General features: G+C 45.1%; 1 protein-coding gene across 4 annotated transcripts in view; it reads right to left on the bottom strand.

Annotated features, from left to right (window-relative positions):
* Positions 1–8646, bottom strand: part of GMEB1 (glucocorticoid modulatory element binding protein 1) — a 28120-nt gene extending 19474 nt beyond the window's left edge. For 2 of the 4 annotated variants that reach the window (XM_036025622.1, XM_028511675.2), the window contains exons 1-2: positions 8538–8645; positions 569–726 (exon numbers count right to left, since the gene is read on the bottom strand). In XM_036025622.1, the coding sequence (XP_035881515.1) occupies positions 569–696 (128 nt within the window). In that variant the 5' untranslated portion in view covers positions 697–726; positions 8538–8645. Of the gene's footprint in view, positions 1–568; positions 727–5305; positions 5412–8537 lie in introns of those variants that run through there. The other 2 variants (XM_036025623.1, XM_036025624.1) reach the window with 2 other exon arrangements.
* Positions 8647–14724: the final 6078 nt, after the last annotated feature.

Genomic DNA, 14724 nt, shown 5'->3' with positions numbered 1-14724 from the left:
AATTATATATATATAATAATTATATATATATAATTTTTTCTCAGTTTGCACAGCTAGACTGCAAGTTCCATGATAGTGGGAACCATGTGCTATATTTCTTCCAACATCTTTATAATACATTGTATAATAGTAGGTAGTTTATGTTTATTTTTGATCGACCAAGGTTGATAATTTGTGTACCCATGACAGTCCAGAGAGCTTCTTGTAGGAATACATTTATAGTTGCCTTGCCTAATCTCCTCTGACTCTAACTACACTGTCTTTTGGCAAACACTTACGAAGACTCCATGCTAAATATTGTGTATAAATAAAATCAGGGAGCCATGTAACTTACCCTCAAGGAGCTCACAGTGAAGAAGAGGAGAAGATATAAGAAAACAGCTAATTGTTGTAATAAGTATTGAAATGACAAATATAGCACTAAACACGTTGTTATAGAGATGAAAACTTGGCTGGCTCTGAGATGAATGTTGCATGTTTCATTGTGATAAACAGCCATCAAGTTATAATTTCCCCACTCTTTAAACCTCCCAAGCTTTTTAGAATATCCATATCTTTAGTCACTTACCCTTGTTGCACAGGCTGTAACTGCAAGATCACTTGGGTTTTAGTGTCTTCAGGGTTCTCCCCTTCATTTCCTTCAGTGGGTACCACAACCACATCCCCCACTGGGACACTCACTTCCGCATTAGCCATCTTTCACATGAAGTCAGATAGCTGAAACTGCTGTCAGAAACAAGAAGCACCAGTAACTTCATCTGGTTTGAAAAGATAGCAACCACAGGAGAGGAACTCCAGGATAATAACTACCCAAATCCAAGGGCACCCTGAAGATCATGGTCCTCTGAAAAGGATGGGAATGTGAAATGGTGCTAACACAGGCTCTGATCTTTCCAGAAATGCCTCAGTATTCACTTGCTATTGTAGGTTTTCTTAGTATGAGTGATTCATCCAATGGTGTGCTTTACCAGCTCTACCAGCTCCTAAGAACCAATTGTGTACGTCATTTTCCAACTCCAAGTTTAGCAACATCAAGTTACTAGCTGAAAATCATTGATGCTGGGAGTATATACACCACGGCAATTGGCAAGCACTACAAATCAGGGTATTTTTTCCCTAGAGAGCTGGTTTATATCACACCACTAGTTCCATCCCAAAGAATAAGCTCCTAGAGAGTAGGAATCCATTTTCCTTGCAACCAGCTATTACATCTCATTAACTGCTCTGTCCTTGGTGAGTACTTAATAAATATCTGCTGACTAACTGAACTTAGCTGGTTGGGAAGAAAAAGATGACTTGCACTGCATAGTTGTTTAACAAATGCTGAATCCAATTGTTTGACCTCTAGATTAAATACCTTTCTGCTTCCGACTGAATGGAGAAATGACTTCACCTGACATCTCCCTTGCAGAGCTGGTGAGGAAACCAGTGTCCAGCACTACATGCTCTTCAACTCTAAAGTAACTCAAAGTGCCCTGGCTGGCGGCTCAGTGGATTGTGCACTGGCTTGCAAACCAAAAGGTTGCTAGTTCGGTTCCCAGGCAGGGGCACGTGCCTGGGTTGCAGGTCGGGTCCCCAGTTGGGGGTGCACCAGAGGCAACCGCACATTGATGTTTCTTACCCTCTCTTTCTCCCTGACTTCTCCTTTCTCTAAAAATAAATAAATATAGCCCCGGCTGACGTAGCTCAGTGGATTGAGTGCGGGCTTCGAACCAAAGCATCGCAGGTTCGATTCCCAGTCAGGGCACATGCCTGGGTTGCAGGCCACGGCCCCCAGCAACTGCACAGTGATGTTTCTCTCTGTCTCTCTTTCTCCCTCCCTTCCCTCTCTAAAAAATAAATAAATAAAATCTTAAAAATAAATAAATAAATAAATATAATCTCTAAAAAAATTAAAGTAACTCAAAGCATTGTCCCAATCTCAGTGAAAACTCAGAAGGTCACAGGATATTCTGCAGTGTGTTACTCTTCACAATTGAAAAGGAAGGAGGGAGTCACTAGAGAGACTAGAAATAAGAGCACTGTATTTACTTAGATAAGAATGTGAAAATGACTAGGCCTATGCTGAATGGAATAAGTATACAACTGATGCAAATATGAACATGTAACTGGCAGTCAGATGACTGAAACTGTATCTCAGCTCTGCCACAGCACTCATTTGCCTTTAATACACATACTTAAGCATAACATTCCAGGGTTAAGCCATAACCCTGTTTGGCCCCAAAATACTTTTCCAGTCTTATCTGTAACTATAATAACCCAAGAATCTTAAACTGCAGCCACACCAACCAACCACTGTATTCTTTTTTTTAATTTTATTTTAATTATTGTTTCAGTACAATTTTCTATCTTTTACTCACCCACTGTATTCTGACCATACAATATGTACTTTCAGGTTTCTGTATGTTGTTATTCCTTAAGCCTAAAACTCCTTTCTCCCTCATCTCCTCTCTTCAGGCACAGTTCAAAGCCCACTCCTCCACATAGCCATTGCCGAAGCATTTACCATTTTCTTTTCTGCATTACCCCAATACTTGGTTTGTAGCTGTCCTCCAGAGTTTATCACACTGAGCTCTGCACTGCAGTTAACTGAACAAATATCTATCCTCATTACTACACTATACTCTCGGTCAGGACAAGTGGTGCTTATCCAAAAATCGTTTTATCTGTCACAGACCTGCTCATCACAGGCAGTGACATAGCTCAGTTCAATCAATTTTTGTATTTGACCTACTTAAAATTCCTTATGTCTGACTTATACTCTGCCCTTTATGATTCTCACAAGCTTTACACCTGAATTTACACTTTCTATATCCAAGAGTCTCTTAAAATATCTTATAGGCATCTTAAAAGGAACTCATGTTCCCTCTCAGCCTGTTGCTATTTCCTGCCTCAGCAAATGGCACTAGCCTCCACCCATTTTCTCAAGCCAGAAATGGAGTTATTATTTATTTGTTTATGTTTAAAGGCTTTATTTATTTATTTTTAGAGAGAGGGGAAGGGAAGGAGAAAGAGAAAGAGAGGGAGAGAAACATCAATGTGTGGTTGCCTCTTACACATCCCCTACTGGAGACCTGGCCCACAACCCAAGAATGTACCCTGACTGGGAATTGAACCAGCGACCCTTTGGTTCCTGGGCCTACTCTCAATCCACTGAGCTACACCAGCCAGGGCTGGAGTTATTATTTTTTTAAAGATTTTTAAAAAGATTTTATTTATTTATTTTCAGAGAGGGAAGGGAGGGAGAAAGAGAGAGAGAGAGAGAGAGAGGGAGAGAGGGAGAGAAACATCAATGTGCGGTTGCTGGGGGTCATGGCCTGCAACCCAGGCATGTACCCTAACTGGGAATTGAACCTGCGACACTTTGGTTCACAGCCCACACTCAATCCACTGAGCTACGCCAGCCAGGGCTTAAAGATTTTTATTTATTTATTTGTATTGAGAACGTAAGGAAGGGAGAAAGGGACAGAAACATCAAAGTTAGAAACCTTGATTGGTTGCCTCTCATACATGCACCTACCAGGGGCCAAACCTGCAACCCAAGCATGTGCCCTCACCAGGAATCCAATGGGTAACCTTTTGCTTTGGGACAATGCCCAACCAACTGAACCTCACTAGTCCGAGCAGAAGTTATTTTTGACTCCTTTTTTCTCTTTCTAAAGCCAATCAACTACCAGATTCTATCCATACTATTACCTATATATCTCTTAACCATCTCCTTTCTCCATTTGTGCTGTCACACCATATTCTGAGCCACCAGTTACCTGTATTTTTCCAGGTGCATCTCATTAGTATCCTAAACTCTGGTCTTGCTCTCCAAATTACCTACAAAGTGATCTTACTAAAGGTCACAAGCCATTTCCATTTAAATATCCCTCAGTGGATTACCTTTGCTGTTAGAATGACGTACAAATACCTTAACATGGCTTACAAAATCCTCCAAAACTGTCCCCTGCCCATCCTGCTAGCCTCATTTCTCGTAGTTCTTCTTCTCACAATGTGGGCTGCTATCACTGAATTTCTCCCAATTTCTCAAACACACCACCATTTTCTCACCTGAGCCTTCACACTTATTTCCTCTACCTGAAATTCTTTTTCTTTCTCTGGCTAGTTACTGCTAAGTTTTTGTAACTTATTTAAAACATCACTTCCTTGGGGAGGCTTTTGGTGACTTCCTTGACTAGATTTGAGTTTATGTCCTTGCTCCTTCAGCGCCTGCAACACCCTTGTCACAATGATCATCTCATTTTGTCAGCCTCTCCCCACCAGACAACATCATGGGAAAGCAAAGATTGCTTTTCTTTTTCAACAACTTCCCTGTGCCTAGCTTACTGCCCAGGACACAGGAGTATAATAGCTTTCAAATATCAGACTTCCATCTATCTAGACTTTTTAAGGCAATCTGGCAAATAGAAGAAAGGTAATAAATTCTTGTGCAATTAATGATTTAGCTTACCCTAAAAGGCTGCTAGAATTTTCTACATTTCCAACTTAGGGGATGCATTTGCTTAGGTAGCTAGGCTAAGCTGCCTGGCTTATTGTCCATCAGTATGGCTAGTTCAACAAATATTTACTGAGTTTCTACTCCATATCGGGGAGAGTTAGGCTCCTTGGATATAAAAAAGGACAGTATCTACTCTTAAGGAACTACAGAAGAGAAAGAGATGCATGGCACTGTCACATAATAGAGGGGAAAAGTAACTGCAAGATAAAACAGTATACAATTCAAACTTCTGAAAATTAAGGGTTTATTTTTTAAATATTTTTATTTATGTTTGAATACAGTTGTCTCCATTTTCCCACCACCACTTTCCCCTGCCCCACCCACCCTCATCTCCCACCCTCAATCCTACCCCCGAGTAAATCAAAGGTTTAAAACTAGAAAGATAAAAATAAGAGAATCACCTGTACGAAGGACCCAAGGACAACAGGGTGGGGATTGACTGTGGAAGTGGTGGGGTGGGGTGGGCAGGGCAGGGGAGAGTAATGGGGTTGGGGGGGAATTGGGACAACTGTAATTGAACAATTTTTTTAAAACAAGAGAATCAATGGCCTGGTTTGGCTGGCTTCTGGCAGTAGACCAAAAAAAATTAGGTCCTGTGAGTCCAGAAAAAGCCAAAAAGGGATATGATGAAGCGTACATATACCATCAAGTCCTTGAATAATTGAACTAATAGATATCATTAAAGTTTAAACTATAAAAATGTAGGGTAAATTAAAATAATAACTAGCATTTGTTGGACACTTTTTTTCAAGCACTATTCTGTTACTATTACATATTTAATAAATCTAAAAGATGTAATACCTGCCTTGATTGGTGTGGCTCAGTGGGTTGGGCATTGCCTGCAAACGGAAAGGTCAACGGTTCGATTTCTGATCAGAGCACATGCCTGGGTTACAGGCCAGGCCCCCGGTTGGGAGCTTGAGGGCTTTTGAGAGGCAACCTATCCATGTTTTTCTCACACACAGATGTTTCTCTCCCTTTCTCCCTTCCTTCCTCTCTCTCTAAAAATAAAATAAGATTTTATTTTTAAAAAAATAAAATCTTTTTAAAAAGATGAGATACCTTAGCATGTATCAAGCTTACAGAATTTATTATCCCAAAAAGGGAGTTTAAATGTTTAAAAATTAATAGTTTAGGTGAATTAATGGGTTAGAGAAGCAGAATTAGAAGGATGCTTCTAGTTTCAACCTTCTACTCTGTGGTTGAGTCCTCTAGAACACTCTGAATAAGTGGCTGACTAACAACTTGATTAATACTTTCCTCAATAGAAACTCATATTTTATTCCTTACCCCTCCCACATCTTGGCACCCAAGAGGAATGTTCTGGCTGTTTCTCTAACTTTCTGAGAGTTTATCAAAGAGGATAATTATAATTATCCACAATATGTCTCTCAGTGTCAGAGACACAGGTCTGATTCAGTCAACTTGGAAAAGAATGCCATGTTGACATTCTTTAGAGAAGCCAGTTTGGATTGAATCTCTTATTACCCTAAATACCATATTCCTAGCAAGTAACCCGAAACCACCTCTTCAGACTACACTGGCTAACTGCAAGGTCATCTCTTTGAGCTGAGTGCAAACTGAAAAGTGGCTCTTGTTTATATCAACAAAAACTCCTGAGGCAATAGTTGATCCTTTGGGTATTTTTATAAAAAGGGTCTCAGAGTATTGATTGTGGAATCACACAACACTCCCTGTAATTCTAAAGGAATACATTAAAAAAAGATGCCAAATTTATATGAAAAGTTAAAATAATTTTGTAGTTATTTTCGAAGATAAAAAAGACACCTTGAAAGCCAATTCATGACTTACAAATGCTATTGAAATACTAAAGATATGATATCTAACCTACTCTGGATTAAATTCATTTTTTTGTCCTGAAAACCAATTTTTAAAACAAGGCAAAGTGTAAGTGTGAGTGCACAAGATCACAGGGACATGACAGTTGGAAGTCAATGAGGAATGACAAAAAATACCAGATATCCTGCCCTGGCCCAGAAGCTCAGTTGGTGGGAGCATCATCCTGATACACCAAGGTTGAGGGGTTCAATCCTCAGTCAGGACACATGCAAGAGTCAACCAATGAATGCATGAGTAAGTGAAAGGAAAAAAAAAATCAGTGTTTCTCTGCCCCTGCTTCCTCTTTCTCTTAAAACTATTTTTTTAAAAATAGCAGATACCCTGAACTTTTCTAACCCTAAAATGTATTTGTGTATTGCACACTGTAGTGTAATTTTTGTTGACTGTGTAGTCTATTCTTAAGACATTTCTAAATTAAAACTTGAGGTCAAAACTCCTTGATTGTTTTCCTTCCTTATTCCTTCTCACGTATTTAGTAGGTGATCCAGAGTGCTACCGAATGTAGCTGAAGCCAACAGAAGGCTACACAGCACCACTGCGAGGCAAAGAGCCAGAGCAAATGAAGTTCAGAAGTCACTACTGGAGATCGCTAGGCAGAAGTTTGGGGAAGCAACAGAATAAAAGCATGCTTTGAAGAGTCGTCCTATTACAGTGTAGGGGACTTCTGTTTAGGACAAGACCAAAATAGCGCCCAAAGTAAAGCAAGGGAGGTGTGTACAAGTTTGCTTTTGGATATGTTTGTTGAACATAAAGTTGATTAATGAAATAGTCATCTCCTCAGTAGACATTAAATACATACACAGAAAAGGCTAATAAATTAGGGGATTATCCAAACATTTAATGAAAAAGTCCCCCCAAAAGCACCTCAGTAACCATTAGCAAACCCACGGAGTGGGGAGGGGGAATCCCTGTAAGACTAGAATGATCTGTTCGTGCCTTTTTGTGATCGTCCAGGTTGAGAAACACCCCACTTCCGAGTCCTCCCAAACAGACCCCAACCACAGCCCCTCCAGTATCCGCTACATAGAGTGGTTTTGAGATTTCCAACACGCCTTCATCTGGTGGGCTCCTCTCCAGGCCGCCTCAGGTCGGGTTCTGCCCTCATCCACCCGGCCCCTCGGTCAGCAGACAGCTGGAGAACGCCCCGACATTTCAGAATGAGGAGTGTTCTGGGCTTCTTCCCCTCAAACAGCTTCTCTCCGGGCCTCAGAAACGTGGGGCTCCCCACCCCCGACACGCCCGATTCCCTCGTCCTCTCCCTTTCTGTCAGGAGGCACTCGACGCCTCGCGTTTCCTCGCAGTCCGGACCTCTCTCACTCCCACCTCAGGCGGCTCTGCGGTGCGCCCCCGCCGCCCCTCACCCACCGGAGGGCAGGGGCCTGCGGGCGTTCCCCGGAGCGCTCCCCTGTCCCCTGCCTGCTCCCACCACCCAGGCCTGTCACCACGCCTTTGGAAAAGCCCCTGCCTCTTTCCCCTGGGCCGAACGACCGAGGCCTTTCCTCAGGTGAAGCTTGGGCCCTCCTCTCCTCAGCAGAACCCCCTCTCTGCTCTTGCTCTCCCGCCAAGGTTCCCAGGGTCGGCATCCGGGCTCCCCTCACCTCTCGCCCCCTCCCGCACCGCCCCCCCCAACCCAGCACGACCCAGGCCTCGCCCCGGCTCTTCATTGATGGGCCTGGCACTCCCCAGACCCCGCCTCTGGGGATACCCCAGGATCCCTGGACCCCTCGCCAGGGTCCTGGGCGTCAGGGCCTCGTCAGTCAGGAGTCGCTCCGGCCCCTCCTGGCCCCTCCTGGCCCCTCAGCCGAGGACTTCCGGGCCCCTCGGTCCGGGGGCGCCGGGGCCCCCCCAGTGCCAGGCTCGTCGGCCCCCGCCGCCCTCGGCCGGGGGCCGAGGTCGGGCGGCGCAGCCGGCCGCGCTGGGGGCGGCCCGGCTGCTCGGGCGGACCCAGCGGCAGCGTCCCCCCCACCCCCCCGCGGCGCCGCGACGTCCGCTCGCTCCCCGGCGGCGGCGGCGGCACGCACAGGGCGTGGGGAGGCGCCCGCGGAGGCAACAGCCCCCCGCCCCCTGTGCGCCCGCCCGCCCTCGCCGGCCGCCGCGCGGCCCCCGCGTCCGCCCCCCCGCCCCCACCCCACCCCGCGCCCGCGTTCGCGCGCCCACCCCTCCCCCTCCTCACCGTCTCCGTCGGGCGGGCGGCGAGCGGCCAGGGCGGGCGGGCTACGGAGCATGCGCAGAGGCCGCCACGGCTGCTACCGCCACCGTCGCCGCCAGGCCGGACTTCAACACTTCCGGCCGCCGCCGCTGGCGAGCTGGTGCCTTAAAGGGGACGCGTCCTTATTGTCGACCCCGCGGAGGATGAAGCTCAGCCGGAGGGCTTTGAGTAAATATTTACCTGGGCAGCTCTTCTGCTCTGGAATGTCAGTGTTGGGAAGGACGCTAGGGACTAATAACTCTTCTCCCTATATTTCATGGATGAGGAAATTAAGCCTAAATTAAAGAATCACCTCATCCACATGCGCGGGCATAGGCATGTCTCTCGACTCCTCTGGAGGACTCTGCCCCCTTTACATTCCAAATCCTGTTTTCTAAAGCTTACATCTTACTAGACCTCCAAAAGTTATGAGCCAATTATTAATGTGGAATCAGATCTGGTTGAGTATAGAACAGTAGCTGGTCACCAGTCCTTGGAGCAAGCTGCTTACATTCTCTGACCTATGCATGGTTGCTAAGCTTTACTGGTTGTGATGATCTAGGTTCAAGTGTTAACTTCTTTGTGGGAGTTATTTAACAGCTCTAAACCTTTATTTCACGTAAAGGATAAATGATGATGTGAGTTTTAAAAGAGATGCGTGAAAAGTGATCAAGAGAATTCCTGGGGCCAGTAATAATAATTAGCAAGTATTAAGATCTTTCTGTATGACCGGGTCTTGGGGAAGATGCTTTTGTCTCATAATCCTTATGGAAACTCTACTGAGTAGCCAGTTTTCATTCAGTTTTACAGATAAATAGGAAGCCGAAAGAAGTTAACTAATCCCTCAAGGTCATATAACCTGTAAGTGACACAAAGAGGATTTAAATTTGGCCCTTTGTGTCTCCAGAATCCGTGTTTATAACCACTAAGATGGTTGCAGTGGTTATAAGAACAAATGAGGTGGTGGTGTGCAGACACTTTTGAGGGGGGAGGAGAATTGCTTCCCCATTTTGCCTCCAGTGAATCATATCCCTGCTTTCTATTCCCTCTGTCTTGAGGTCACAGGGAGTTTTACAAGTTCTTGATTCAAGGACAAGTGAGGCAGCCCAGGAGTAAACAATAGAACTGAATGGGGGGCGGGGGGGGGGGGGAGGGGGGATCAGACAAGCTGGACTCCAGACTTAGCTTTAGCAGCTGTGGATATCTTGGCCAAGCCACACCTCCCTTAAGTCTTGATTTCTTCACCTGTCAAATAGAGATGATTTTCCCACTGTGCCCACCTCTCAGGGCTGTTTCCAGGATCCAGTGAGGAGGCTTAGTACCCATGCTAGTGTTCCTTATGATCAAGGACTCACACATTAGTAGATGATTCTGAATATAATGGGGGCTGGTCATGACTGGACTCTTGACCCATGCAAACTGTTCCTAAAGGGGCCATTTGTATCTTTTGTAGATGATTCTGAATATAATGGGGGCTGGTCACGACTGGACTCTTGACCCATGCAAACTGTTCCTAAAGGGGCCATTTGTATCTTTTGATCATGCATTGAACATTTACCCAACCTTATCTTTCATAAGCTCTTAGTCTACCTTCTGCAGAGACAGAATTATAAACCTATAGGACAGCACTGTGTGACAGGTGTTATCCTAGAGTTATAAACAAAGGGAGGTTTAAGTCCTCTCTGACTGCACTGCCAACACCCAGCCCCAGCTCACAGGACTTGCCTGGACCACTGCAGTAGTGTCCCAGTACTGAGCAACCCTATCCACCCCACCCCCAAATGCTATTCACCTTAGGCACTAAGAGTAATCTCTTAAAGAGATAAAGTTAGCTCTGGCTGGCGTAGCTCAGTGGATTGCGCGCTAGCTCTGGCTGGCGTAGCTCAGTGGATTGCGCGCGGGCTGCGAACCAAAGCGTCACAGGTTCCATTCCCAGCCAGGGTACATGCCTGGGTTGCAGGCCATAACCCCCAGCAACCACACATTGATGTTTCTCTCTCTCTCTCTCTCCCTCCCTCCCTCCCCCCCCCCCCCCCCCCCCCCCCCCCGCCTTCCCTCTCTATAAATAAAGAAAATCTTAAAAAAAAGAGAGAGAGATAAAGTTAAATGTGACTTCCCTGTTAGAAACCCTTTAGAAACCTCCCATTGCACTTAGAATAAAACCCAAACTCCCCTCTAGGGCCCCACACTTGATCTGCCGGTCCTCCTTTGCGCCCCCCCCCCCACCCCTCACTGCCTTCCCTGATTCCCAACTGAAAGCAGGGTCCCCAGCCACATTCTTCTCTATCATTGCTGCCCCTGGTTCCATCAGGGCACCTGTTATGTTCATTTGGGAGACTGCTTCAGGGCAAAGACCACATCTGAGAGAACTTCCCTCCCATGCCCTAGTTATTTTCTTTTAATCCCCCTGCTTTCCTTCATAGACATTGCCACAATTTGAAATCCCCTGAATGATTTATTTATGTATTTTGTGTCTTTATCATTTACCCCACATAGTATTTGGAGCAGAGTTTGGTGCACAGCTAATGTTTGTTGATTGAATGAATGAATGATCAGAAAAATTACAAGATATGGACTAGAGAGGAGAAAGACCAGGGAAAGAAAGCTTTGGGGGAAACTGCTATGATCAGCCAGGCAAAAGAGAGAAAGGGCCTCATGTAGGGCGGAGCCAGAACACATAGCAGTGTTGGTGTACTCTAGACACAGTTCTAAATTTGAAGCAGCCGGTGTCAGTGATCAACCAAATGTGGGGGGTGAGAAAGAGAAAGGGACAAGGATCCCCCAATCCAGTGAAAGAACGAGGCAAGAAGAGTTGGTTGGGATTGAGGGAAAGTAGAAAGGTGAGTCCGTTTGGACTTAAGTCTGAGGTGTTTGAGGGACATCCAAATGAAGGTGTTCAGAAGGATGTTGGATTGACCTGTATCCAGCAAGAGGCCAGCACTGGAATTTGGGATGGAACCACAGAGGTCAAGAGTAGATGAGGCCATCCAAGATAAGTGTACAGAGGGAGGGGGCTAGAGGCCCAAACTTGGGGAACATTAAGACTTGAGGAACCTGCAGAGACCAAACAAAAGTCAGAAAGGTTAGGTCCCTGAATAGAGTGGAGAGAAGATACCCAGAGAGCAGTCAGGGAGCTTCCAGATGAAGCGGATGGTACCAACAATGTCAGATATTGCAAAGATCTGGCAAGGAAAAACAAGCTACTGAATTTGGCAACAAGGGTCATTCCTGATCTTTCCAGGGTGGGGTCCCCTCTGAGGTTGAGGAGGAAGCCAGATTGTGATGGATGAAGTAGTAAAAGAGAAAGGAAGTGATAGAGACAGCAAATGGAGACAGTTCTTTAAATTTTTTTGACAGTAAGGAGGAACTAAGACAAAGCAATAAGGTGATTATTTTAAGAGGAGAAAAGTCATGTGAAGGCTTTCCTTTTTAATTTTTTTCACTTAATTGTTTTCTCTGTTAACTACATGTTGAGTGTAGAAAATTATAAAGTGCATAAAAGGATGGAGAAGCAGAGGGAAAAAACACTTTTATTTAACATCTACCATATTTCCTTTTAATCTTTTTCCTATGCATTTTTTCCTTTACCTAGATGAATTATCTTGACAGTGCAATTATGTGTTGTACTTTTTTTTCCTACTAAACACTGTGTCCTAAACACTGAAGAGAATTCTAGTTCTTTGTTTCTTTTCTTCGTTGTTTTTTTTTTTTTTTTTTTAAATATGAGAGACAGATGAATGGGCAGTCTGGTTCTGTCTTCCCCTCTAGAATTCTTAGAGTCTCTCTGATATCTGAGCAGACAAATTTTGTTTGGAAGATAATTCTGTTCGTTTTGGGTGAATAAAAAAGCCGAACAGTGGAAGGGCCGAATATAATTTTGGCAGCTGACAGGGTTAAGAGAGGCCCCAGTGTGTTCAAGGCATCCAAGTCCTCTTTTGGGTCTCAGCTGGGCATAGGCCCACAGTGGCTGCAGTGGGTTTGGAAATGGCAGGGAAACTGAAGGGTAGTGACACATAGGCCTGCTGAGGGCTTGCTAGCTGCCAGACATTGCTCTAAGTACTTTAGTGAACTATAGAAATGATCCCTGGAAGTATAGTCTTTAAGCACTTTAAATTTATACAATGTCCCAAGTCCTATTATTAACCCAGTTTAATATGAGAAGTTGAGAACTTTCCCAAGTTCATGCATCTATGTGTTGGCTTGGATGGATTTGAACAAAGGCAATTGCACTTAGAGTCCAAGCTCCTAATGACCCTTACACTGTGGATCTTATATCCCTGGCTATATAGAATCACTTGGGGAGATTTTATAAAACACCCATACCAGGATCCCATCCCAGCTGAAGTCAGGTGGGATCTCTGAGGGTAGAGCCCAGACATGATATTTTCTAAAACTCTCCTAGATGACTCTAATGGCCAGCCAGGTACAAGAACCGTGGCTCTGTTGGCTCTTGAGCATATTTATTCCATGCTAAGTGATAGCAACAGCAGCAACGATAATGGCTAATACATACTAAGTGCCATGCCATTTTAAACACTTTATATTAACTTTATTAACTTATTTACTCCCCACAAGTTATGGCACTACCAGTGCCAGTGGCAACTGGCACTACCAGTGGCAATACTAACAGTGTTCCCATCTCATATAGAGGAAAACTGTGCTTGCACAGTTGGTAAGTGGTCAAGCCAGTACTAACCACTCTGATTTTTTCTTCGGATTAAAGGGAAAAGAAACTAGCATTGCTCGAGCCCCTTCTCCGTGTCTGCCACTTGGAACTTTCCCATAGCTGGAATTCCAAGTAGGGAGGGCTATCCCCATTTTCCAGAAGACGCAGGGCAGGCTCAGAGAAATTAAGTGGCACCTGGTTACATGGCTGAAAAGTCGCAGAGCTGCTGCTCCCAATGGTCTGTCCACAGTCCAGGCTCTGGGCCAGGTCAGTTTTTTCCTCTTCCAGGGTGCCACCTTCTGCCCATTCCGGAGTTTGAAACTCTAGTGCTGCTATGTCCAGGCCTTGAGTGGAATCTGCAGCAGTCCTGCTGGGGGCCGACCAGTCCATCTGGAGGGGCAGCAGCTCCTTTATCAGCCTGCCATGGCCTTCCCAGGACCTTGGCCCTGTGTGGCCAGACTATCCAATTTGGAAGAGGAGGTAGAAATCCTGAGTTTGTTTGATATCTCTGAATTTATAAATATTGATAACCAATTTAAAAAACCCTTCAAACATTATCCATCTGTGAAGAAGTATGGCCTATGGGTTCCCAGGTGGCAGCCCCTAGTTTCTCCTGCCAGGTATCTGCTTCTAACCTGGAACAGTGTTGCCTAGCCAGCCACTGACTCTACAGACTCGACATGTCCACAACCAAATTCATAATTGCTGTCCCTACCTTTCCTTAGACTGCCCTCTGCCCCCAACACTAAGCCAGCTTCTCCTCTTGTCCTCCTCCTTCACCGCCAAGACTGTCACCCTCATCACTCAGTCATCTCCCAAGCTCCCTCTAATACCACCTCTCTGAATCCCAACTGGTCTGGACCACCATCATCACCTGCCTTTGTTACATTACAGCCAAAATGTCCTAATTGGTCTCCCCACTTGCTGTCCTGCTGCCTTCTAGTCTTCATTCTTTTTTTTTTTCCTTCTTTTTACTGAATTTATTGGGATGACACTGGTTAACAAAATTTATAGGTTTCAGGTGCGCAGTTCGATAACACATAATCTGTACACTATATTGTGTGTTCACCACCCCACAGTCTTCATTCTTGATTCCTCCAATGGCCTCCTTCTCCTTAGAATTAACCTTGAACTCCTCATCGTGGTCTACAAGACCCTACATGAGCTGGCACTGGGATTGTCTCTTGACTCCTTTTGTTTCTGTCACTCTGCCACAGCCTCTCCAGACTTCTCCAGTTTCCTCTAAAACACACATTTCATGGCCTTTGCCCTCGCCATTTCCCCATGGAATCCTGGAATGCTCTTCCAGATCTTCAGCTGGCTCTTTCTCATCCTTTAGGTCTTAGCTCCTGAGCCAGGCCTTTTCTGTTCTCGCTGTCTTAGGTGTGTCCCCTGTCAGCTACTCTCCCACATTTCCTTTATAATCCTATGACACCTGACCTATCTTGTTCCTGGTTTGTATTCACTTTCCTCTCCTCCCCCATATCCCTTCCTTTCTACCCTGTC

This window comes from Phyllostomus discolor, chromosome 5 (genome assembly GCF_004126475.2).
Source record: "Phyllostomus discolor isolate MPI-MPIP mPhyDis1 chromosome 5, mPhyDis1.pri.v3, whole genome shotgun sequence".
Lineage (NCBI taxonomy): Eukaryota > Metazoa > Chordata > Mammalia > Chiroptera > Phyllostomidae > Phyllostomus > Phyllostomus discolor.
Note: the sequence above shows the minus strand (reverse complement) of the source record. Positions and strands in the feature narration are given on the sequence as shown.